At 46.7% G+C, this 24,387-nt stretch overlaps 12 protein-coding genes across 12 annotated transcripts; 5 read left to right on the forward strand and 7 right to left on the reverse strand.

Moving 5' to 3' along the window:
- Window positions 1–3: 3 nt before the first annotated feature.
- Window positions 4–1,540, reverse strand: N7500_001564 (Zn(II)2Cys6 transcription factor domain-containing protein; the record flags this gene model as incomplete). The annotated part of the gene is made up of 4 exons (XM_056672710.1): window positions 4–53; window positions 107–638; window positions 694–1,433; window positions 1,483–1,540. The coding sequence occupies 4 exons, from the start codon at window positions 1,538–1,540 to the stop codon at window positions 4–6; spliced, it is 1,380 nt and encodes a 459-aa protein (XP_056536229.1).
- A 170-nt stretch (window positions 1,541–1,710) lies between these two features.
- Window positions 1,711–2,220, forward strand: N7500_001565 (VOC family protein; the record flags this gene model as incomplete). Its single annotated transcript, XM_056672711.1, has 3 exons — window positions 1,711–1,930; window positions 1,983–2,019; window positions 2,094–2,220. 3 exons carry the CDS (start codon window positions 1,711–1,713, stop codon window positions 2,218–2,220), a joined length of 384 nt encoding a protein of 127 aa, XP_056536230.1.
- A 418-nt stretch (window positions 2,221–2,638) lies between these two features.
- Window positions 2,639–3,956, reverse strand: N7500_001566 (NAD-dependent epimerase/dehydratase; the record flags this gene model as incomplete). The annotated part of the gene is made up of 4 exons (XM_056672712.1): window positions 2,639–3,255; window positions 3,319–3,378; window positions 3,431–3,542; window positions 3,597–3,956. 4 exons carry the CDS (start codon window positions 3,954–3,956, stop codon window positions 2,639–2,641), a joined length of 1,149 nt encoding a protein of 382 aa, XP_056536231.1.
- Window positions 3,957–4,802: 846 nt separating this feature from the next.
- N7500_001567 (Saccharopine dehydrogenase / Homospermidine synthase) lies at window positions 4,803–6,238 on the reverse strand (the record flags this gene model as incomplete). The annotated part of the gene is made up of 5 exons (XM_056672713.1): window positions 4,803–5,508; window positions 5,561–5,679; window positions 5,735–5,807; window positions 5,859–6,006; window positions 6,064–6,238. 5 exons carry the CDS (start codon window positions 6,236–6,238, stop codon window positions 4,803–4,805), a joined length of 1,221 nt encoding a protein of 406 aa, XP_056536232.1.
- An 814-nt stretch (window positions 6,239–7,052) lies between these two features.
- N7500_001568 (Oxoglutarate/iron-dependent dioxygenase) lies at window positions 7,053–7,763 on the forward strand (the record flags this gene model as incomplete). Its single annotated transcript, XM_056672714.1, has 1 exon — window positions 7,053–7,763. One exon carries the CDS (start codon window positions 7,053–7,055, stop codon window positions 7,761–7,763), a length of 711 nt encoding a protein of 236 aa, XP_056536233.1.
- A 668-nt stretch (window positions 7,764–8,431) lies between these two features.
- N7500_001569 (uncharacterized protein) lies at window positions 8,432–8,770 on the forward strand (the record flags this gene model as incomplete). The annotated part of the gene is made up of 1 exon (XM_056672715.1): window positions 8,432–8,770. One exon carries the CDS (start codon window positions 8,432–8,434, stop codon window positions 8,768–8,770), a length of 339 nt encoding a protein of 112 aa, XP_056536234.1.
- A 2,918-nt stretch (window positions 8,771–11,688) lies between these two features.
- N7500_001570 (tetratricopeptide repeat protein) lies at window positions 11,689–14,939 on the reverse strand (the record flags this gene model as incomplete). Its single annotated transcript, XM_056672716.1, has 8 exons — window positions 11,689–11,938; window positions 11,992–12,171; window positions 12,225–12,701; window positions 12,752–13,084; window positions 13,140–13,704; window positions 13,766–14,302; window positions 14,370–14,568; window positions 14,628–14,939. 8 exons carry the CDS (start codon window positions 14,937–14,939, stop codon window positions 11,689–11,691), a joined length of 2,853 nt encoding a protein of 950 aa, XP_056536235.1.
- A 517-nt stretch (window positions 14,940–15,456) lies between these two features.
- N7500_001571 (homeobox domain-containing protein) lies at window positions 15,457–17,253 on the reverse strand (the record flags this gene model as incomplete). Its single annotated transcript, XM_056672717.1, has 1 exon — window positions 15,457–17,253. The coding sequence occupies one exon, from the start codon at window positions 17,251–17,253 to the stop codon at window positions 15,457–15,459; it is 1,797 nt and encodes a 598-aa protein (XP_056536236.1).
- Window positions 17,254–17,690: 437 nt separating this feature from the next.
- On the forward strand, window positions 17,691–19,353 carry N7500_001572 (cytochrome P450; the record flags this gene model as incomplete). Its single annotated transcript, XM_056672718.1, has 3 exons — window positions 17,691–17,848; window positions 17,872–18,360; window positions 18,414–19,353. The coding sequence occupies 3 exons, from the start codon at window positions 17,691–17,693 to the stop codon at window positions 19,351–19,353; spliced, it is 1,587 nt and encodes a 528-aa protein (XP_056536237.1).
- A 507-nt stretch (window positions 19,354–19,860) lies between these two features.
- On the reverse strand, window positions 19,861–20,661 carry N7500_001573 (uncharacterized protein; the record flags this gene model as incomplete). Its single annotated transcript, XM_056672719.1, has 3 exons — window positions 19,861–19,974; window positions 20,024–20,427; window positions 20,481–20,661. 3 exons carry the CDS (start codon window positions 20,659–20,661, stop codon window positions 19,861–19,863), a joined length of 699 nt encoding a protein of 232 aa, XP_056536238.1.
- A 694-nt stretch (window positions 20,662–21,355) lies between these two features.
- N7500_001574 (uncharacterized protein) lies at window positions 21,356–22,305 on the forward strand (the record flags this gene model as incomplete). The annotated part of the gene is made up of 3 exons (XM_056672720.1): window positions 21,356–21,545; window positions 21,604–21,675; window positions 21,728–22,305. The coding sequence occupies 3 exons, from the start codon at window positions 21,356–21,358 to the stop codon at window positions 22,303–22,305; spliced, it is 840 nt and encodes a 279-aa protein (XP_056536239.1).
- A 355-nt stretch (window positions 22,306–22,660) lies between these two features.
- N7500_001575 (NAD(P)/FAD-dependent oxidoreductase) lies at window positions 22,661–24,236 on the reverse strand (the record flags this gene model as incomplete). Its single annotated transcript, XM_056672721.1, has 4 exons — window positions 22,661–22,893; window positions 22,974–23,550; window positions 23,621–23,910; window positions 23,975–24,236. The coding sequence occupies 4 exons, from the start codon at window positions 24,234–24,236 to the stop codon at window positions 22,661–22,663; spliced, it is 1,362 nt and encodes a 453-aa protein (XP_056536240.1).
- Window positions 24,237–24,387: the final 151 nt, after the last annotated feature.

Genomic DNA, 24,387 nt, shown 5'->3' on the forward strand with positions numbered 1-24,387 from the left:
GACTCAACAAGCCAATGGTTTCAACGATGGAGGGTCAAACTCAGTAGCGTTTACTGCGAAGGTCAGCATAAATCAATCTTTCATCACCAATGAAGTCATTACTGACCAATCGATATCATGACAAACCCAAACTCATCAGCTTCTTCTAACCACTTTTCCGCCCGTGGATCCATAACGACGCCTGGTTTGATTTTCCCGAATTCGGCTTGCAGGTACCCCCGCCCACTCCAGCGCGACAGCCAATGAATATATAGAGTGTTCCATTCTTCTTCCGTGTGCGCCTGCCAAAGCACCTTTGCTGCTGGCGCAGGCATGAATCCCAGATCTCTGCAGTCAAAGCATGGCACTTTATGCAACACCGAGTATGCCCAATGGAGGAGATATAAAGCAAGTACCGCTCGGCGCTTGGACGTTACGTACACCCAGGCCTCCCAAGATGGTCTCATTTGTGTTCTTTCTTCCTGCAGGAACAGACCAGCGTGGACAACGTGATAGACCAAGAGCTCCACTTTGCGAAAGATGATGGTGTGATCAATCAGAGGGTGCGGTGACTTCACGGTTGGAGAGATCAAAATGATGGTGTATATGACCACTGCTTGCAGAGCCGCCAGCAGGGTTGTCTCCTCAAGTCGCTCAGACTAGCACCCAAATTGGAGTCAGTCAGAACGACAGGAAAAAAGAGCAAAAACTGACCTTATCTACGATGCTGTCTAGTTCTTTGAGAATTGTTTTCCGCACCAAATCTTCCGCACCTTCGCATTGCCCATGCCACATTTTGGTCAAGGTTATGCAGTTCGCTAGTGGTGATGGTAGTGTTTTATTTGGTGCAATATGAGTTAAGTGGAACAAAGGAGGAATTTGGAACTCTTCGGCGAGCATTTTCGGCCAAGTTCGAAGAACTCGGAAGATAAGTTCCATGCTATGATTTGCCAGAGCAATCGAATTTGTATCCACCGATGAGCTCGACTGAGGAGCCGGAGGATTGATGGCTCGGATAAGCTTTGGCGTGTCGCATCCACTGCTGGTGTTCAAAGAAAAGAGATCTGGGCTAGCTGCCTGTGGGGAACGTAAAGCAAGACTCGCAGGCTGTATTAGATCCCACGGACCTAGACCCGAGAAAAATGAATCAAATAAATTAGGATCGAAGACTGATTGCAGCTCTTGTGGCTGGGCCATCAATGAGTTGTCTGGTAAAGGAGCACTTGTGGTGTCAATGTCAATTGTGAGCTCAGTATTCTCAACTTCTGCTGTTTCGGTTGCATCCACGCTAGTATATTGACAAGATACGGTTCGCAGAGAACACCGAGAACAACTCGGACGCTTTAAGTTGCATCTGGCTTTATCCGCGGCACACTGGTGGCAGGATTTGCGTCTCAGTGTATGCGGCTGAGATTTATTACAGTTGTTCTTTAGATGGCGGATAAGCGAGGATCCTGAAGTGGCATTAGTACCAGGCCCAGATGAGAAATGATTCAAACGAACGATGGCTGAAATGAGTGGCGCAGAAGGGACAGTCGGCACTTTTCTCGGTGGATCTCATTTTCGTTGTGGAGTTTGGTTGTTGGAAAGAAGAGTGTTGGATGAAATACTGTTCAATTCAACTCGGAGTTCCGAGTTGCCTTAGTGGGGTCCGAGGGAAGGGAGTATATAAGCCCGTGTACCGAGGCGAGCGGACGGTGAATTTACGGTCAATTCTGAAACAACGCTGAAATGACAGTCAATCATATTTTCTTCTGGGCCTCCGCTGCCAAGTTCAATTCCCTACGGTCGTTCTATCGTAGGATCCTGCAGCCGATCGGGTACAGCGAGATGATCCGTGTAAACAATGACGCTCTCATCGGCTATGGCAGTGACTATCCTTACTTCTGGCTTAAGCAGCTGTCCGATGATAAAGAACCCCTGCCAACTCACATCGCGCTTGATGCACCAAGTGAGTGTCTCCAGTATAAAAGTTTCGAAAGTTGCTAATATAGGCAAATCAGGCCGCGAAGCTGTGGATCAATTCTACCAGCTAGCATTGTAAGTTGGGCCTTGTCATCTGGATACAACACCTTACTAGCGTTTTTTATGAGTGGTAGCTGATGCTTTCTTAGACAACATGGCGGACGAGACAATGGAGGCCCAGGCATCAGGAAAGAGATGAGTCGGCAGCCGTACTATTCAGCTTTTATATTTGATTTGGATGGGAACAATGTGGAGGCTGTGTATCTTCCAAAATAGATGCGAGTGACTTGATGTAGCAGAGTACAATATCTGTTGATTTTTTTTCCATGCTAGTCCATTATACCGGTTTGATGTGTTGAGATGCAGGACATCGTTAGCCATGTGCGATACATTACGACGCCTAAATCGAATGCCATAATCATCACGTTGTCAAGTCGATTTAATTCGTGGTCTAACAACAAATCTTTGCTCGATGTCATCATCTAATTCTTCCTAGAATTATTTACTCATGTTTCGGGTTGGATAATTGCTCCACATTTTCTAGCTCTGGATTTAGAGATCTTGAACTTTGCATCCTTCTTCCCGGTACAATTCATTGCACAGAATTTGTCATGACTGTGGCTAAGCTTTCTGCTTCATAGTATATATAATTGTATCAAAGCACGGCGTCTGCAATCCAATTAACGGAACAGCATTAAGATTGCTTTGAAGACCTTTCTTCGAGGCGCAGGTACTGCGAAAGAAGCTGCCTCACCGTCTCCTCAAACCCGGTAAACTGCCAACCAAATGTTTCCTCTGTATGTCGGGCATTCAGCCTCCATTTTATTGCCGTCAAAGACCCTTCAAGCGGCAGTCGTTTATTGACCACCGCTTCTGGAAAGAATTTCCTGCAGCAACATTGGACATCCCTGTCCCATACTACCCCATCAGGTGTATCAGAAGAAAGGATATATTCAGAATTTCCAGGAACCAAACCAGCGTCTACTGAATCGACATGTGCACGCGCGACATCAGCAACATTGACCGGCGTTCCAACATATGGAAACGAGGAGTTGAGAGAGGCTGTCAGGGCGGGTGCTAGAACCGCTGCCCGCGTGCCTCGAAGAAGGCTTTCGGCCTTTGCCGTTGGGTCTGCGTCCAGGCGATCATCAGGGCCGATAACCACGGAGGGTAGGAGGTTGATGAAATCGTATTTTGGACGCGCATGATTGACAAATGCTTTGGTCGCGAGTCTTGCGAGCGCTTTGGATGCCCAATACGCTTCCATTGCAGTCGAGAAAGGGCCAGTAACGCTGTTATTTACATCATCCACTGACAATAAAAATAAATCATTAGCTGGCACGCTACTATGAATCAATTGGGTGGATGGCTGACCTGTATATAGTCGTTGGCTGTCCGGATTGATATTCCATTCAAATGGAATAAGAGTCACGCCTGCAGTGGGAGTCAGCTTCCTTAGTCAAAATAAGAGTGAACAATCTCATACATGGGGATGTCAAGATTACGCGACGGATTGATGTGACGCGATTCGCTGCTTCTAGAACAGTTGTCACCATCGATATAGCGGGTTTCACGATCCCAACATCATAATCATCGGTCTGCAGGAAAACATGTAAGCCATGAGAAACAACCGTTTTATTTAGTTATATTACCTCAATCGCTAACGGCGATGCAAGGTGAATTATGACAGTAATCCCTTCAAGGACCTTGAAAATTGCATCCGATTCGAGAAAGTTTGGAATAACGACAAATTGAAGTTGTTCTTGGTCAAGACTCTGTGCAATTCGTGTACTTCTATTTCTCAAATCATTGATATCGCGCTCGCTTCGGACGACAGCCCGAACACGGTATGCTCGTTCAAGGGCAATTGTGAGCGTCTTGAATCCAATGTAGCCAGTAACCCCTGTGATCTTTTTCTCAATATATAAGAGTCTGCTCCTCTTGGTATGATACAACAAGGGTTTGCTCACCAACAGATGCTCAAGGCTGATATCATGGGCTTTGTGTGACATGATGGAGATTCTAGAATTTGATTTTTTTTTCGCTCAAAGTAATAATCTGCAAGCTTTAATTCTATATAAATAGTCCTGAAATAGGTAGTAACATTTGAACCGAGCCCCCACTGTGTGCTTACCGGCACCCGGAGTTCCGGGTTGCAAGGGATAGCTAGGCTCAGGGGTAGCGCTCCGACATTATACAAGAAAACGCGTTAATTAAGAATAATTTAAAGAACAAGTATTTATTCAGAAGTGGTGGTACTCCCACAATAATCTAATATGTACATCTAGTATAAAAATATCAATATTGAGTATTTCTTTCGCGACATCTCGACCTCTACTGGTCAAACTTTTCTTGACATTGATTTATAGACTGAAATAGCTATTTAAGCTTATATAGTGTATTTTAGACTCTAAAGAATTGGTAGGAGGTTAGGATACAGCGAAGGTCGACGGTTTAGAAGCGCCAAGACCCCCCTAACGGGCTATGATGGGGTTTCTATGGGGGCTCATAGTAGCCCATCATAGCCCCTAGCCCGCTGCGGGTTGGGCCATGTGCCCCCATTTATGGGCTTTGCGAAGCGTTACTCGGGGGCGAGATATAATGCCAAAGTAAAAGTCTAGCCACCTTAGGTGATAGATAGACGCTTGGCGTTTTCGACTGTTTAATATTTGCAAAATTTATGACTTTGAAAATATGCATGTTAGTATAGATAGTGAACGTTTATGAAAAACGGTAGCATTGCTCATCTATGTGGGCTAGTCATGAACTTTGAACAGAAACCAAAGTCTCATTGGCGAGGGAGATAGACATATAAAGCACAAACAAAAAGACGGTCAGCAACTCTGAATATTCCTCCTTTACAACAACTCAACTTCAATCTTGATACCTGAATCTTTCAGCCGATCAACGTATTCCATACCCAAAAATGACGGTGTGACCACTCCGCCATGTCCACGAGTACTATTTCCCGCCCTATCGGCACCAATCCTTTGATCAAGCAATACCTTTGCCCCGATGCAGGTGACAAGTGCAGTGAGCTCGTACAGCGCCCCCTCGCGAACAAATGATGCCATGATCCGAGGTGCAGTGCCTCCATTACCGTTCCCAACAGCACGATACTCCGCCCTCTCCGTATGTCTTAGCAGGCTCAAATCCGGAGCAGAATCCATACGTGTCCCGAGCATTCGCACGAGGCCACGCACAAATGAAATGGATAAAAGTACAAGCAGCACTTTGGTGAAGATATGCACAAAAATAGCGCTCAATACTCCATTCGCTGGGAGATACTCCTCGAAGTGAAAGTCAGGTCCATAAAGATCAGGACTCTGGGAGGCGCTGCGGTAAATAACGGCTTGACTCCCTGAGCCTGTGAAGGACGTTGCCAGAGAGCCCAGCTCTTGCGTGTATCGATAACCGAAGGCACGCGCGATCCAGGGCGCCTTTGTCTCTTTCCGAAATGGTGCAGAGAGGATAGACGAGTCGCCATATAGGTACCAGCCAGAACCATATGTCTCAAACGTGTTAAGTACCGTGTTCAGAGAGCCAGTGCTCATTGCCTTGATACTGGAAAGGTTGAATTAGCCAATACCTCGAAATGACTGCGCGATGACCGTACTCAAGCTTTCCAGAACTCACTATCTCAGCTGTGTTGGTAGAGTATACCTCTTGCATTTTGTTTACAATCAGCCAGGCGATGATATCTGAAGGGGTCGATGTTGACAGGCCGGGGAGAAGCTGTGTGATATCAGCCCCAAGCTGTTCTTGCTCTATTAATGTCCTTTCTACTAACCAGTGAACCGCTCTGCCGAGCAATCTCGGCATAATTCTCAATGACTTCTCGAATCCAGGGAACTTCGGTGGTACTGAAACTGATAAGCTTGATGAATTGTCCAACACTCAGAAAGACGACTCACAAGTCAACATAGTGCGTACCAAGCGTGGCACATGCTGCCACGATTGGGGTCGAGAATCGATGGAATGGTCCGATCCCATTGATTACAACCCGTGTTTGTTCCACTAGAGGCTTAAGGCTTGATGGTTGGAGCTCCGTGACTTCGATATCTTTGTGGATGTCAGATCCAACTTTGATAATCACAATCAAAGGTGGGTCATACATACCTGGAGACATTCGATCTGGGAAGAGTTGCTTCAATTCCTCCGCCAAGGCCTCCAGACGACCCAGTGATCTACCTGCAATGCACCATTTGGTGGTCAATGGGTAGTTCTGCGCGATGAAATGTGCACAGAGTTTCCCGGTAAATCCTGTCGCCCCGAAAAGAATGATGTCGTACATGACTTTGCTTGATTGTATGCTGAGCTAGACTATGTTTTTAATAGATATATATATCTACTCTTTTGAATGCTCATGTTTTGTGCTAGTTGAAAGATCTTGAAAAACCGGAGTTCCGAGTTGAGCCACAACTCCTAGTTTTACCCCGGCCCCCGGGGTTTCTTGCACAGTTTCGACACCAGCGCTCTTTTTGATTTGGGAGTACACTTTTCTCCTTATATAGTTCAGAACTGTGACTGGTTTCGCGAGTCAGAAAAATAATTGCAGCAGAAGAAACTGCATGTGCCAGTAATATTGGACACTCACGCATTTTTCGAATTTACAAGACCAACATCAGACAACTTAGATACGTACGGATTTATGTAGGTAATGAGGATCGGCGATAAGTGACTACCATACTCCGTAGTTATATGATCTTCACTCCTAGTACGTGATACCTGAAGGCTCATTTCTGACATGAATTATGTTGCAATACCTAGTCGGTACATGGTATTTATACCCAAAGATACAATAATTGGTCTGGGTGATTTCGGTGATGTATATCTTAGAAGAGGAAAATGATGGTTGAAATGCATTTCTGAAATTGAATGAAAAACGAACTGGACATTTTGATAATCACCGGTAATTTTACATACAACGCAAAACACTGGATGCTGCACCATTCTGGATATTATCCGTGGAGCCCCTGTGAGAATGTGTACTGATACCGGTATTCAATACACTCATCCACAAAAATCAGAGTTTGAAAGTTATGACACGCAAAGCCTTCACGCCGTTCAATCCCACCTCCAAGGTGTGAACCCAGATCAAAAGGACGATGGGGGATCGAAGTAATTTTCACGAGTTGTCCACTGAGCCGTATGGGATTTTCTGGCAAGAAGACTTCATCGATGCCGAACACGAGCAACGACTCATCTCAGTCTTTTGCAACGAACTAGAATGGCCCGACCGCTCTGGCCGGATATCACTGCACTACGGCTACAGCTTTGATTATAAAACGTTCGGGATAGACCCCGATATCCCATACAAGGAATTCCCAGAATGGCTCCAACCTCTCATCCCGACAACCGAGGATCGACCTCCAGACCAGGTCTGTCTGCAGTACTATCCTCCAGGAGCGGGCATCCCACCCCATGTAGATGCACACAAGCCATATGACCAGCTCTACGCATTATCTCTTGGTGCGCCGGCGACGATGATATTCCGCCGGGGCGAGGAACGTATCGAGGTTGACTTGACCCCGCGGAGCATGATGCAAATGAGCGGCGACTCGAGACTTCATTGGACGCATGGTATTAGGAAGCGGAAAAATGATACACTTCCGGATGGGACGGTGAGGCCACGCGGGAAGCGGTGGAGTATTACTTATCGCTGGCTCCGGGACGGGGAATGCGAATGTGGGAATCTTGAGCTATGTGACACAGCCCAGCGGAGGAATGGCATCGAAAAAGAAAAGAGGTCGTTGAAGGCATTGGCGGAGCAGGCTGCCCTTCAGAAACAGACTGCACCTCAGGAACAGGTTGTATAGATTGGGCTGAGATGGTTTGACGACTTGTACTGTTGTGTACAGTGTTATTAGGTAGCCTACAGGAAAAGACGGAAAAGGCACACTTTGTGCAAGCAACCTTTTAATGTTAAACTTCTGATTTTTAAATGTTACGTACCCTTCAGTATAGATTAACTATAAGAGCCAGAGGTTACCTTTATGTAAAGCCTGAGTATAGGTATTAAACATAGCGTGATTTCAAAGCCAGGTTTTTGGCTATTTTGCACTTTTTACAATCCCAGAGAGTCCCGCCCACCTGGGCAGGAAGATATTTGGCGGCTCTGCCATGTCAAATCCGAATTGGGCTTAGTTGCTTGTCTTTGAATTCAGCTTGGCACCTTCCAACTATCAGTTTGTCACCTTGCTTCACGTTTCCTTCATCGCTTTTCATCACTGGCATCAAGGCTATCTTATATTTCATCCAGCTGAACCACTGGCATTGCTTTTCTCCCAACACTTCAACAGCCTGTCACCTCCTCTTTTGTCCAGTTTGATCAGCCCTTAGCTTTCTTGACTGTATCGTACCTCCAACATGTCAAACCTTAACAAGCCTGCGAAGTCCCAAAATGACCGACTCATGCAAATTAGGCATCACACTGGCAGACAATATCGAGCTATTTTTCGATTAAGGTATCATCGCGATCGTACCTATGCCCGGCCCAATGGAAGGTCCGACTGAATGGATGTGCGTTCTCTTGGACAAATCAAAGAAGGAAAACATCATGGGTACCTTAAAGGGGTCCTATATGAAGCTGAAGGTCAGTATTGCAAAAGCTAGACCTGAGTATTATGTTAATGATATAATAGGAGAGTACCTTAATCGGTCAACACTGGTCACATTAGCCCGTTATGTTTCAGGATCGGAGCTCCTTGAATCCCTTACTCAAGGCAGTAAGTTTGACCCCGGTGATACCTCCACTCGTGACACTAGCGCTGGAGCTATGCTTGGAGCTGATGTCCATGACGGAATTGCCATGGAGAGTCTCTAAATCATTGCTGTGCTGCAGCTCTGGAGGACAAGCCACGGATGAGCCAATCTTACTTTTCGTTTTTTTTTATTTTCGCTTTAGCTGGTGTTCAGCAGCGACTAGGATTATTGTATTCATTCTCCATGAATGCATATTTTTGCTCACTGTCAACGATTACTTCTAGAAATCTCGTTTTCGCCGTGTAGCCTTTTTGTAGCCTGTATTAACATCATTCTCAATTCATACTAGACAATATAGTCATTACCACAGCAAACCCCCCGCCCTGATTGATCCAGCTGATAAATCCAGCTAGTTCCAGCGACTGAAATGGCGATTAAATCAATAGCAAGTACCAAAACGGCCAGAATTTCCCCAATCACACGGAGGAAATTACAAAGAGCTCAGCTTAGCCCCGCAGTATGGTCTCATATGAGTGAACCGGGCAAACAGGGGGACCTTAATTCAGCCGAAAGGGAGACATTTTCGGCCTCAATCCCACGAGTCCTCATATTCTATTTGTAAATCAATAAGAATTGAATACCCCCCGGGGTCGCATCAAAGCTGATACAGAGTGTGATGGCGCCAGGCGAAAGTAAACGCACTTGGAATCCCTGTCTCTGTCATGGTTTCAATGGTTTTCATGTTCTTGGGTTCAAAATACCTTTCCAGGCCACGCGAAAGTGAGGCGTTCCCCGTCCTAATTTCCCAGCCAGGCTCAGACATGACCATCCAAAGTTTCATGAACATATTTGCACAGGCACCACAGCAGAGGTATTGTGTATTGCAATCTCGAAGGCATCATGGGGCAGAGGACGCCGCAAGCAAGGTCGATAATGGATAACGTACTACACAGTTATATTCCCACACAAGAATTTGTTTTTTCTAATCAGATTCGAGAGTAGGAAGCGGTCGTTTGGGTGGATGTGTAAGTACAAGAAAATAGTATAATCGTAGAAATATCGTCTAATTCGATTGGAACATCTGGATAGCCTGCATAAGAACCTGCAAAAGAGCCATGAGTGACCCAAAGGCCCCGAATGATATCACTGCCCAAAAGGTCATCCAATGTGCCGAGTCCCTTTTATCTCGCCATAGCTGAAGCCAAGTGCGTGGTGCTGATGCAGACAAGTGTCTTTGGAGAACGACGAGACGATATCGCAAGATAGGGAAATCGCGCGGGAGGTAGTATGTATCCTTTTGGGTCAACTCCCAGTTCTGTCGCAAGTCAAGCAATAAGACATCCCAGGATCGCGTCCCACATAAACTAGATAGGAGTGGATCTTTCAAGTTGCGATTTGCTTCCTTCAATCGAAGAAAGGGGTCGATAGATCGAAAGAGCCTTCGGGATCTCTTGGTTTGGCCAAATAACAATCTGTATGAGAGAAGGACCTCGACGAGGAACTGGTTAACTTCTGCCTCTGTGGCCCATTGACATCGGAGGCGACTAGTAGTTGAACAAGCATGTAGTACACCTCTCCCCTTTCCCTGGCTGAATTCAGCTAGTGAAAATTGACAGAAAGATGGAAACCGGAAAAGTGATAACTCCTTCGTGACAGTGTTGAACTCCAGATGGCATGACAGTGAGTCGGTCCACCTTACTTTAATACCACCAACATGGTGCAGGGCGTATGCATTGAATTGCTTTGTGTCAACCTCCACTTGCTGATGGAAGGATTGGTTCATATGTTGTTCATCGTCAAGACATAGGTTTTTGGATGGCAAAAGTACACCAAAGCCCATTAGTAGCTCACTCAGGGTTTCTCTAGCGCATTCTTCAATGTCCTGTGTATGGGATGCATGAGTAAACATACAGCACCCGGTGTGTTCAAGGATACGTAGTTGGCGAGGCACTACCAAAGTAGGGCCTAGCGGTGATGGGGAGTAAAGCATAGTTTGGTAGCTCAGGATAGCGAAGATAAAGTACCGAGCATAGTTGAGATTATCTGCCGATGTCCTTGGGGCAAGAATACCTCCATCAAGTAAGTCGCCAATGATCTTATCAATTGTCATAGTCCTATCGTGGGTGACGGACTCTGCCACTTGTATAAAGATCCGAGCAAATAGATCCCAATGAGATTCTCGCGTACAGAGGTCATGGTTCGAGTGAAAGATATCGAATGTGTGTGGTGGAAACGTCGCTGATTGAGCAAGGAGCCAAGTTGTGTACCAGATCGGGGTCTCGTTTTTTAGATCGATTCCAAGCCCATTTGGGAGAAGACGGACTCCAGTGGAAGGGATCGACGGGGTATATATAGATGATAGTTTGCTGTCTGATTCATGTACAGCGATTAAAATGTTGTTCCTGTTTTCCCTGACTGGAAGGGATTTGACCCACCCGAAGAGTAGAGGCGCTGTATGGAGGGTGACTGGATGTGTTGTGACAGGCCCATAATTGCAGGTCACTTTTCTATATATACCGAATTAGGAGCAAATGCGGAGTATATCAAGTTATAATAAATGGGTAAATGTTGTGTGCCAAAATATCAAAGAAAGATGGGCAGATATTGCTGCGATATATAACCCAGAGTGGTATGCATGCTTGTCAAAAGGGCGGAGCAGACTGTGTAAAATAGGACATGAACCCTGATAACAAGGATCTATGTGGCATGCAGTGTTTCATCCAAGAATACATTTCGTATGCCCCTGACTTATCATTTCTTTCGGCGGCTACTGCACGCACATTGGATGGACAGTTTGCACTGTGGCGCAAGCTAGCGCCGGCGGTAAAAAGGGGCGATAGCTATTCTTGGTCCTCCAGATTTTCAACTTACAATATTGCTATGGGGAACGAGGACCATAAGCTGCATATCTATAATTGGGTCCAACCTTGGTCCGGATTGCTTGTTTTGAAATCCTTGCTATATTCAAAAATATCTCCCGCGATTTAGGAAAGTAATATTTGACACGTATAGTATGCTGGGGATCAAATCATATGCGCATCACCACAGCATCCACGGAACCAGATCATCAAAATCAGCATCAGCACCATTCACAAGTACGTAATCCCCGTCCAATTTCCTGAGCTCGTCTCTTATATTCACCGCCTTCTCAAGATGCATCGTACTCTCTTTATGTTTCCCGAGGTCATGTAGGACCTGTGACATCTTGTAGTTTGCCCGTGCGAGATGTCCTACGCCCTCAGCTTGTGGGAGTGCTTCGGATATCTTGATGCATTCTTCGAGTAGTTGGCTGATTGATGTTAATATCTATAGGCACTTGGTGTCGATCAAGCTGCTACTTACTGTGCTAGTCCTAGGTTTCCTCCTTCGTGAAGAAGTACTGATACCTGATAAAGAGAGTCACAAACCTTGAGCCGTTGGCTTAAGCATTCCTTTCGAAAACTTAGGGCCTTAGAGGCGAATCTTAGTGCCTCATCGCTCAGCCCTTGGGCAACCCTGATCCTGCTTAGCAGTACCATATCGCTATAGAATGTCAGTTGAAAGAAGACTTTTCTGATGTTAGAAGGGAAACTGACCCAGAGAATCTAGGGTTCCCAGTCTTCAGGAATGTCTCATCTGAGAAGTCTTTCAGGGATGGACAGCTCTTGAGCATGGCTTCAGCATCATCAGGTTTCCCCATCTTCAGCAACAGACTGGCCATGTTGCTGTATGAATTACCAATCCTATCACTCTTGTGCAAGAGTCGGATATCAATTGACTGTTGGAGGTATTCATAGGCTTTATCAAGCTGCCCCATTTCGGTAAATGCAAGACCCAGGTTGACCTGGTTGGCGGCCAAGAATGGGTCATTACTTGAAAGAATCGCGGTACGAAGTGCGTAGGCTTGCTCGAAGGCTTCTAGTGCAACGGCTGGGTGACACATATCAAGCTCGATCAAGCCGCGAAGATCAACCGCACTCGCATACGCGAGAGAGTCATTGATTACAAACTTTTTCACAGCGACATCCACGTATGATCGGGCAAGAGTGTAGTTTTCTCTCTCGTAAAGATACCTAGTCATGGTTAGGAAAGCTTTAGGTGATAATCCATTTTTCAAACGTACCAGGAGCAGCGAAGTAGAAGCTCTGCAAAGGCTTGATTTCCCTTTTCAAATAACTTAAACTGCGCACCTTTGCTCACAACGCTCTCTATGTGTGGTAGGCTTCTCTCACAGAGGGCCCAGGAGGCAGCCTGATGACCAACATCGGCGCTGTAAGTGTCTGGGAAATTTGCGGCAAGAATAGTTACTGCTAGCGAAAATATTCTCTCGCGCTCTTGTACACTCATTCGACGAATGACGGCACGCTGAACAAGTCGGTGCATGGAGATAATTCCACTTTCAATAGACTTGTCAATCAGGGCCCCCTGAATAAGCACCTCTTGGGCATCTAAGAAACTAGAACAACATTAGTAAAGTGATCGAGTAGACACAAATGGAATGATCATAATACTCTATCTCATCCGTAACAAACTCCAAATCTGAGTCATTTGTTTCAACGGCGCCGTCCACTAGGAGTGCTTCATGTATGTAGTCTGGGTCTAGGAACGACAAAATCATGTGAAGAATATTTGCGTTACCCGAAAGCTGGCTGAGCGACATCTCCCATACGGTCGCTAGCGTGTGACTGTAGTCCATACTCTTCAGACCTTTTGCATCAACGCTAGCTGAATTACGGTTATATAGGGCGAGAAAGTTCTTGAGTGGAATCTTCCTTTGCATAATGAATCCGCCGATCTGGTTTAGGGCTAGGGGAAGACCCCCGAGTGTGGACGTGATTGCCTTTGCTTCTGTTAGGTGAGAAGGAGACTCGGGATCCAATCCAATGATACTGAGCAATGCTGCAGATCCGTTTTCTGTGTCAAAGGGGGTGACTTGGCATCCCGAGGAGGCGATACTAAAGGCCGCGGTCGAGTCTCGGCTAGTTATTAGCACAGATCCAACAGATCCTGTTGGCCAGGCATGTTTGATGACGGTGAGGTCATCTGCATTGTCGTATATAAGAAGCCAACGGGTATCTAATTTGGGTCATAAGTCTCCATATGGCTTGCCCTCCGGAGCCGCACTTCGAAGACTTACTCGTGGATGATAACCATTGCTTCACCTTGAGCATAACCGTATGATCATCGGTTTCTGTATCCACTTGGATCAATTTAAGGGTTCTTGCAATCTCCCGAAAGCTTTGCCCAATTGTCACCAAATTATCGGCTGAGACCCAGAAGATAGCATCGAATTTCTCACGAGATGAATTAGCGTATCTGAGGGCGATCTGAGTCTTTCCAGCACCTCCCATACCATATAAAGCGAATGATCGAAGGGAGGAGGCTGAAGAGGGTGCGAATAAAACTTCATCGATACGGTTAAGGAAATCATCCCGACCCCAGAAGCGGGAGCACTCGGCAAATGGAAGGTAGTGGGAAACCTTATGAGTAGGCTCTAGGCGTTGGGGTTGGAAGTTTGCCATCAAATCAAGTACCTCGTGATATTTCTGATTGTCAATTCGCATTCGAGTCAACTCAACCTCGCTCTCGATATTGTTAGACAGACGCTTTATTCGCTTAATGGTTCGCTGAAAGTCACCGCGGAGGTCGGACCACGAGCTGCGTAATAAAAATGCTAGGGATCATGAATTGTGAACATCGGATATGTCTTGTGTCCGAGACGGTGTCCATGATGTGCTTACAATGTTTGTTGGTGCGGAAAAAATGTATCGCCCGGGCATAAAAACAAATCACCTCTTGGTAGACAGTCAATAATGATGTCTCCATCTCGGTGTCCATCGATACGGTCTTCTCATAGAACTTGAGTCGCGGGAGTGTTAAGGTCAATTCTTCTAGCATATCCGACACCTCCTGTAGAACATTGTCTGCCGTGGATGCTAACTACATTTTGGTCAATATCCCATCAAGTTGGTTCTCCTCGACCATAGTGGAAAACTCACGGTTAAAATCATGCGTATACTTCCCCACACCAGTGCTGTCACTGCCGTGCCTGCACCTAAGGACATTGCTAGTACCACCGAGAAATCATTGAGCAATTTGAATGTTGGTCTAAGTCGCGTCATGGTATCCAGTGCTTGTCTGCCTTGTGACCCAAGCGGCTGTAGAACCTGGTCGTCCGCAAGAAGCTCTTCAAGGCTACCCGTCTCGAGTATTTTTCGAAAGTCCTCATCCCCAGCAAGATCTTCATGATAAGTCTCTAAAGCCCTTTCCCACAAGGGAGAAAGCTTCACTGAAGCTGTCTTTCCGCCCATGTTGAAGTTCTAAGAATATGGTAAAGAGAGGAAGGACAAATATGTGAGCGGGGTAGGATGATGTGGAGACATCGGCGAATCAAAAGCGACGAGAGAGCCCAGATAAGAGCCGTCTCGACAATGTCTGACCCTATCAGATATCAATCCTTCTTCGCAGAGGGAACTCAGGCCTAGCAGAGTACGTAGGAGTCCAATTCACACCAAGTACTTATAAATATCAGAATTATATTTACTTGAACAGAAAACAAGATACCCGAGGCACTTTTGCAAGCCGAAGGCATACTCACAGGTTCAAGAGGACCCCGGAACGACACAAAGAAAGTACGATGTATCTTGAGAGTGCAGACAATGTTTGGCAACACTGAGCGTTCGTCCTAACTCACACTACTCGCCGCTTGTTGGCAGCTGAGCTAGGACTGAGCACGCCCGAAGTGGTTAGTGATCGATTGCTGGTACAGTTCATTCATCAGTGAACAATCTTGATAGTCTGGAGATTATTTTATATTTGCGATCATGTTTATGTGATATCAAAAATGTCATCTAAGGGCTCCAATAAACCAGCCTCATGTTTAAGGGCCGCCAGCCATGCTGGAACTTCCGCGAATGTTTGATTCCAAGGATCATCACTTCCATATATTACCCAGTGAGCTCTACTCTGGATCATCTCGTCTGATGGATGGACTCCGATCAACATTTGATCACGTATATACGCAACCAAGCTGTTGTGAAGAATCGAGTAGAGATCGACACCTTTGGGGAAGTCCGCGTTTGCAGAAAATGATGCATCTCCTTCGTCTTCGACCTGTGGCACATTTGATGACTTCATCGGGTCTACAGTGCGGCGCTCTATCCAAAGTAGATAAGGGGGCATGGCATTTCCCACCTGGCGCTCAACTTCGGGATCGAAACCCCAGTCCCCAGTCCATCGGCTCGTATCGACGCCTTCTTTGAAGTGTTCGGCGACATGATCTACTCTCTCCTCCCATGTTTCAAAATTAGAGTTACAAAACCCACATCTTGAGCGGAAGGAAGTTGTGGATTCACACCATTTGTCCAAAGAAGAGTGGTATTTCACATTATGTACCGATCGGAGATGCTGCCGAAGATGGTCCTTTCGTGTAAATACCCGGAGTTCAGGAGGTTTCTCTCGACATCGGAGGTAAATATGCGTTTCGAGATGGCCATCGTCAATATTTCGAGTATGACAATAAGCGCAGACGTTGACTCCATCTATTTCAACCATTCCGCCGTTTGGCGCACATCGCCAGCGTTCAATCGAAATATGGCGGCTTTTTCCATGCCTTACCCAATCATACTTATTTCGAAACGAGTCACAACAAAATGTACACTGGTACGTGCGCGAACTAGGCACCGCCGCCATGTCACGTCGACTCCGGAACGACGGAGCCTTTGGGTGCCGACGGCGGGGTTTCATGCTGGGAATGGGCGTAGGCGGTCTTTGGAATTGCGAAGTTGGCGGATAATTTTGAGAGTCACCGAAAGGCCCGCCAGATGAGTCGCTGTGTTCAAAAGAGCTCATCGAGAGGTTACTCAATAGAAGAGAGCTGCCAGAGCTGTCTCCTGACCGTGGCCCAGGATCACTATAGTATAGCGGACTCGGATTGGGGCAAGGGGATACAGCTTTTAAAGCTCGCATGATATCGGATGTGGCAGCTGGTTCAGTTTCAGGTGGCGAATGTTGCCAGCGCTCCATGGGAGACATGAACGAAACGGCTCTCGTATTTGCCTCAGCAATTGGCATGGAGATATGCTTCAAATGTTTTCGCTTTCGTCGCCGAGCATTGAAAAACCAGTTTAGAATTTGATTCTTGTCTAGTCCAGTCTGCTGCTCAAGTTCCTGTCGTTCCTTATGCGTCGGATAAGGATATTCTTGGTGTTGATGAAGCCATAGCCTAAGAAGCTTCACGGCCTCCGATGGCAACCGACGATATGATATACTTCCCGGTATTTGGTCGGAAGTAGACTGGCGTTTTGAACCCCAGCCATTGGCTAAACCGTGTTCAGAAGACCCGACTGGCAGGGACTGAGCGAGACTCACACCCAAGTCTTCGGTATCTTCGCGGCCATCTAAAGATCGTGTGGCAGTATAGAGACATGCTCCAGCTGTGCTGCTGGATCTTGGAAGGGACGAAGCCTCAGATCCAAACTGCGATATGTCGTCATAATTTGCCCATTGGCCGCCTTGGGGAACTCCCTGACTGCCTCCAGTGTCCAAGTTGTTGCATTGCGGATGCTCGTCATAAGTCAGCAATTGAATCAAGAGGTCTTCTTCTGCGGGATCGTTGATATCCATACGAGCAAGTCTCAAAGCCGGGTGGGGAAGCTGGAGGGAATGATGATGGTGGACACCCAGGCGGGCCGAATACAACTAATGACGGGGGGCAAAATCATAGGTCTTTCACCACAAGTAGACCTAGATTAAAGATACAGGATGAATCAAGGAACTATTCTCAACACTTACTTCTACTGTAGTATCAAATTCAACACATTCGGCAGAAACTTATTGGCTGGGAAACGTTATTTATATAATTCATTATATGTCAAAAGTGAGGTTGGCCTTCTGCAACATACATTTTCGCGTTCTGTGGAACTCTGGCCAGCAACTGCTTATTTAGGAAGCTCCAAAGATTTTCATGCCCCAACCACAAGATATAACTCACCAACTCCCATTCCCATTGCCCCCTTCCTACTTCATACAGATTCCTTGAGCGATCTTGAGCGATTTTGACCATGCTAGACCTTCAAAATTTGACGATTATCAGCATAGTTATGATGATTATGCTCGTATTATATACTCTGATCCGTAGCCCAAGCAATGAGCCTCCCTCGATTTCGAGCAGGATTCCATTTGTGGGCCATCTGATAGGCCTCATTCAATATGGCCCAGAGTATTTTGGCATTCTATGGCAAGTATCTCGATCTACTCTTCATACAACCTGGACTCACGCAAAATACCCGGTAGCGAGAAACACCACCAGCACTCGATCTTCGCAGTCAACATATTTTCCTTGAAGGTTTTTGTGACCTCCTCGCCTGCCATAATGAGGGCTGCTCAGAAGCGCCCGACCGTAATTACACTGGAACCTTTGTTAAGCCTAATACAAAAGCGTTTATGTCAAACTCCCCGCCATAAGCTGTCCAGTTTGTGCGATCAGGGGGATGGTCCGAGCCTGATTTCCAAAATCGTGCACGATAAAACCCACGCTCTTGCTGGAAGACATCTTGACAGAATGAACGAGATAATGCTTCAGCGGCTACTGCCAATGATTGATGACATGGCCAATGGTGAGACGGTTGATTTGAGCAAATGGCTTCGACAAGTCATTACCCTCATCAGTACGGATTCTATATACGGCAGGTTGAACCCATTCAAAAATCCACAGATTGAAAACACATTCTGGTGAGTTTATATGACCATTCATCGCCTGAAATATCCCTCAACTATTAGCATAGGGAATTCGAACGGAATGTGGTACTACTCCTGGTCAACATTATGCCACGGTTCATTGCACCCAAGGCTTGGAGAGCACGGAGAGCTCTGTGCGCAGCGTTCAAAAAATATTTCGACCTCGGGGGTCATGAAGACGGATCAGAATTGCTAGCCATGCGATATAGATCTTTCGTCAGGGCTGGGCTTACGCACGGAGAGATAGCATATTCGGAAATGCCCCTACTTTTGGGATTACTGGCAAATACTGTACCTGCTGCATTTTGGGCTCACTTTGATATTTTCTCCCGACCACAGCTGCTTGAAGATATACGCGAAGAGCTAGAGAAGAATGCCCTCAAAATTGCGCCTGATGGCACGCATGTTATTGATCTGGGGCTGCTTCGTGATAATTGCCCACTTCTTCTATCCACGTACCAAGAAGTCCTACGGAAGAGAACAACAATGGTGACGATCCGGTTTGTCACACAGGATGTCGTTCTGGCGGATAAATACTTCCTCGGATCCGGAACCATGCTCTTAATGCCGGCTAGGCAATTAGGCCGAGACCAAAACGCTTGGGGAGCTTCGGCCGATGATTTCGACGAGCGAAGATTCATGAATTCTGCTATAACACCCGAAAATCAGAGCGATAAGAAAATTTATCCCCGGCGTACTGGTGGGTTCATGACATTTGGTGTCTCTCCAGCCATCTGCCCCGGTCGCCACTTTTCAACTAGTGAGATATTGGCGCTGGTAGCCATTATTGCTTTGAGATATGACATGACTCCAGTCAACCATCTCTGGAATGAACCACCAAGAAGGAATTCAGCGACCACATCCAACATGTGTCCAGTTGAGGGTCCATTCTCTGTGACTGTGAAAAAGAGACAAAAGTACAAAGAGCAGACGTGGCGGTTTAAGATTACCGAGGGAAAAGGGCAGTTTGGGTTAGCTGTGGGTTAGATTTGGGAGGAGGACCATGATTGACTCCGAAGAAGACTGATGAGACTGCTTCATGGTGGAGCATATCAATATCAGGTAAGGCATGTTTGGAAGACCAGCGCTGTAAGGAGTGTGGAGGCGACATATTGACTATATTGGCTTTGGATTGTACGTTCAGTGGAGAGATGCGAGTATGTTACATGACGGTCATGTCGAGAGCACATTGAGGGATAGCACAAGGGCCTCATTCTAATTTCTTACTTTTTGGTTGTAGTGCTACCTCCGGCTTTAGATGCTCAAGTCGATAAGAAGCCATCAAATTAGTGCAACCTATGGTAAAAAGACGGGCTATGAGATCGGCCAATTTCAGAGATAAACTTCCATGATACAGGGCTCAAAGAACTCTCTTGTTGCATTGGTGCGGTGAGTAGGTACACGACCCGTCACAAAAGATAATTAGGTATAACCATTTCATAAAGATGTCTTACATCTCTTTCCCTTCCATCAAATGATATTATACACCAGTGTTTACAAGAAGGCTGCAATGACACAGCCAACCAAAGCAACAGACACAAGTCCACTACCCGTATTAATCGAAGCGCCACCAGAATAGAGGGGAGACGAGGAAGGAGTGCTAGCAGTCTACAGAAAGTAAGCCATGAGTCCAATAGTGATGAGAGGAGAAACCGACCAAGCTTGCAGTAGGCGTTGCCGAAGGAATCAGTGACGCCGGGTGAGAAGAACCAGAAACATGATGGGGGCTCACGGAAGTTGAGGCGATCGTGGTATGAGCCAAAGTACCAGTAGAGGTGGTTGCCACTTCTGTAGTCACAGCAGAATCATGGGACTCCTCATGTGCAGACTTGGTAGTAGTCGCTCCGACAGAGGTGGTAGCGGAAGATGTTTCGACCGAGGTGGACGATGAATCGACCGGGGTGGCATCCAATCCACAGCCAGCAGCAGCCTTGGACACAGAATCGCCATAGTATTTCCAAATCTCAAACTCAACAGCACAGTTCAAACAATCGGTCAGCTGCGACTTGAAATCGGCGGCGTCACAGTATCCGTCACTACGGCCGGCGAGAATTACGCCGCCTAATCTGTCAGGTTGGATCATAATTCGTAGGATTAGAGGTCATAAAACATACCGCAGTCGGCGTGACAATCGTACGCAGCTGTTCCGGGTTCCTGGCGTTTGTGCAGAGGAACAAAGTCAGGGAATTCGAATGCGCTGGCACTGATTACAGCGCAGGCAAAAGCGGCAACGTTGACAATATGCATGGTGGTACTAGCAAGTGGTGGAATGAGGGACAGATTTGGGATATACATTTGTAAAGACTGATAATAGCACAAAATTGACGGCAGTTCAGTCCCTTCTTATTCACCCGAGGATGCTCCTCAAAAGACTACAATGTCTTGGCTGAATGGTCATTTCGGAGCGAGGACCATCGGAGGTGGTATGAGGGCTTCTGGAATTGGGAATTTTCCGGGTAAGATTACCTATTACGGGCATGTCTCAGAGGGAAAATGTGGAAGCGACCTCGGGAGCCGACTAAAAGCGACTAAAACGGTCTCCCGAGACCCACCCATCTTATCTGATTGATCTAATCAGATCCAGATCAAGGTTTTCCCCCTCTACAATCTCTGTCTGCGGGTTATTCCGACTTCAATAGATTAATTTCCTGATATTGGCAAGCCATTGAACCATAATATGTATCTTGGCTTGTGACTCATGACTCAACCTCGGTGGCTCGCTAACAGTGGTTCAACACCGGTGAGGGGATTCCCGGCAATAGCATACAGAAAACTCTGGTCACAGCAACCTTGGCAGTCAAGTCGGATCCGACCGAGACACATTCATTCCAGAAAGGCTCAGACATCGGTCGCAGTTTTCAACCGACTTCGGCAGTCGCTGCAAGGTTATAAACGGCCATGTCCCGGTTTTGCATTTTCGTCTTCACGTCGTTTCAAGTCCTCGTTGCACTATCATACATTTCGGTAGATCAAATCTCTTAATACAATCATGAAAGGTTACATCGCACTACTTGCACTTTCTGCCATCGGAGCATATGCCCATGGCGAAGAAGCGAGCACAGAGATGGGCCCTGCTGCCTTTATGTGGCCACCCGATCGTCTCTGGGGAGCAGCATATGACAACAACGCACCTTGTGGCTCATCAACCGGGGCCGTGAACCGAACAGACTTTCCACTGAGTAAGAGCATATTCACCTCAAAGCCTGACGGAGACACCATATTGACAAGGCTCTCTAGTCAACGGCAAGCTTGCGCTTGTAATTCAAGACGAGTCATGGAACGTACAAGTTGCGGTTTCTCACAAAACCAGTAAGCTACCTCAAGCAATGCAATTCACTTGGCCTGATCCTTTCTTTCTCAGACCCAACTACCAATGACGATTTCGAGGCCTTCGTGGACGGCTCGAGTCTTTCCGACGTCGAGCCAGGGCACGAATGCTACTCCGTCCCCAACCCATCTTCTGACATAGAAGCTGGAATGAACGCCACTTTCCAGATTAAATATACATCGGATTTTGACACCGACAAAAACGAAACGTACTACGCGTGCGCAGACGTCACTTACATCCCGGCGAGCAAATTCACTTACCAAGTCCCTTGTTTCAATGTGACATCGGATGAGTTCACTGAGGTAACTACAACAGCCGCCGCTGGATCTACTGCTACTTCAAAGTCGGATACAACAAAGAACACGGGAACCACGAGCACCACGAGCGAAAAGGACTCTGGTCTTTCAGGTGGCGCTATTGCGGGTATTGTGATTGGATCAGTGGCTGGATTGGCTATCGGAGTGGCATTATTGTTCTTTTATAGGAGACTTCTGCAGAAGTATCGCTTCTTCCGGCAGCGGGCATCCACCCGGAATGTGAATTGGAATGAGGAGGCGGCTCAACATAAAGTCGAGGATGAGACTCCTATTGGGCTTCGCAAGATAAGGTGATCTGGGTCGGAATCACCGACCTGTTGTAGGTTGGACAAGGGATGTGTATAGCGGCTCCAGTATCGGTACCGTTAATGATTGATGTTCTTGTGTTTTCATGGCTTTGGATGTTTTTGGAATTCAATTCTATATTTTTGATATAATCAATTCAGCTTACAGATAGTTACGTTTCTCCATGCGTGTGGGTTGATCTAGCTGAAAGGGGGGTCATGATTTCAAATCGGCGACGGGTCAAGCAGAGACATTCCACCTTATGCACAGCACCATATACAGACGGAATAGATAAAATCCAAACAAACATGAACTTGAATTATGAGGAAGCAACGTCGGGTAGGAACGAAAATTACAAATATGTCTAGCCTAAGATATCGTCATAAACAGGCTCCAGTCTCGCAAGCGACGTCTTGTACAGCCTCGGTATCCCGGTATCCTCAAATTCAACCGAGCTCTGGGCCATATCTGCAACAGCCTTGCCAGACAAGAATGCGACAGGCATACCATGACCATTGAACCCAGCCGCGATGAACTGGCCAGGCTTACCGGGAATGCTACCAACATGAGGCAACGAATCTGCACTGTATCCCATGACTAAACCCCAGAAATAGAGTTAGTAGAGGGAAAATATACCAGCAAATTTAAGAGATCGGGTAGAAAGGAATGACACATACCACCAGCCCAGATATGTTTGATTTCAGCCTCACTATCCTCCCACCCAAGGAACGTCCGTTGCATATAGCCATCAAGATAGTCCGCAGCAACTTTAATCAATTTCCCATCATCAGGATTATTATACCACTCTTCCCGATCATCCCTGAAAAGATGCGATGCTCCACCCACAATAAGCGACCCGTCATTCCGGGAAATTTGATAAATATACGCCCCCGGGCTGAATCGGATTGCATAAGTACCAGGCAGATCCCGATGGGGTGCACCAGGTGCCGCAGCTATCTGGCTACAGATGCCCTTGCAGGGAATAATAGCTTTGGAATATTGCGGGGCTAGCGCGCTGGTGAATGCGTTGGTCGCGAGGATAATCTTGCGCGCATGAATAACACCACGACTAGTAGTCACCGGCCAGAATCCATCTGCGTTCGGACTTTCCGCGATTTCAGATACTGGAGTGTTGGTCTGCAAGTTCAGGCCGTGGGAAACGGCCACGCGGATGAGATGAGCGATTAGTTTGTAAGGCCAGAGATGGCCTGTTGAAAAGCTGAAGCCTCCTTTAGCGTCTCGAACATGCGCCATCTTGATACAAATGTTGTCAGAGATCATTTTGAGACTAGAAACACTATCCCTAAAAATGATTGGCACTTACGTCTTGGGTCTCAGCGTGAGACATGTATTCAACATCGTCCATAAAATCCAGTTTCTGGTCAACCAAAGAGTCGTAGAAGGCTTTGGCCTTGTTGAGCTGATCTTCATTCAAATACATATCATAAGAACGTGTGAAAGTAAGATCACAATCAATGTTCTCTTTACGGACCAGCTCTTCAATGATCTTCAAGTGCGAGATTTCGAACCGGACGATCTCTGCCGCTGCTTCGATGCCATACCGTTCAGTGAACAAAGCTGTTGCCGAATAGATATCTGGTCTCAAATGACCACCTTTTAAACAGAACAAATAAGCTGACCTTGTATACTTATATTGGAGGTCGTGTGTGGGGCTTACCGTTGCGCCCGGTAGCACCGGAGCACAGCTCCCGGGCCTCAACTAACACCACCCGGGGGCTTGGATTTTGAGGATTCTCTGCAAGCAGCCGATAAGCAGCTGAGGCTCCGACATAGCCGCCGCCAATGATTAGTATATCGGCTTCCTGTGGTAGTTCTGGTGTAGATTGATGGTTATCGAGGGGATCTGGCTGTGTGCGCCAAAATGATTGGGTGGACGCCGCTGTTGGGCGAGGGAAGGATTTTGTGTGGGAGTTGGACATGATGAATGATCGGATAATAGGTTAGGATGCGATTTTTGCTATAGAAATACGCAAATGCAATACTTGTACAATATGAAAAAAGAGAAAAGACACCAAAGATGTTATAGGCAACCTTCCAAGGATCGGAGTCAGCATGTTGTAGCCTATCGCC

Source organism: Penicillium coprophilum, assembly GCF_028826855.1.
Source record: "Penicillium coprophilum strain IBT 35676 chromosome Unknown utg000002l_segment0_segment0, whole genome shotgun sequence".
Classification (NCBI taxonomy): Eukaryota; Fungi; Ascomycota; class Eurotiomycetes; order Eurotiales; family Aspergillaceae; genus Penicillium; species Penicillium coprophilum.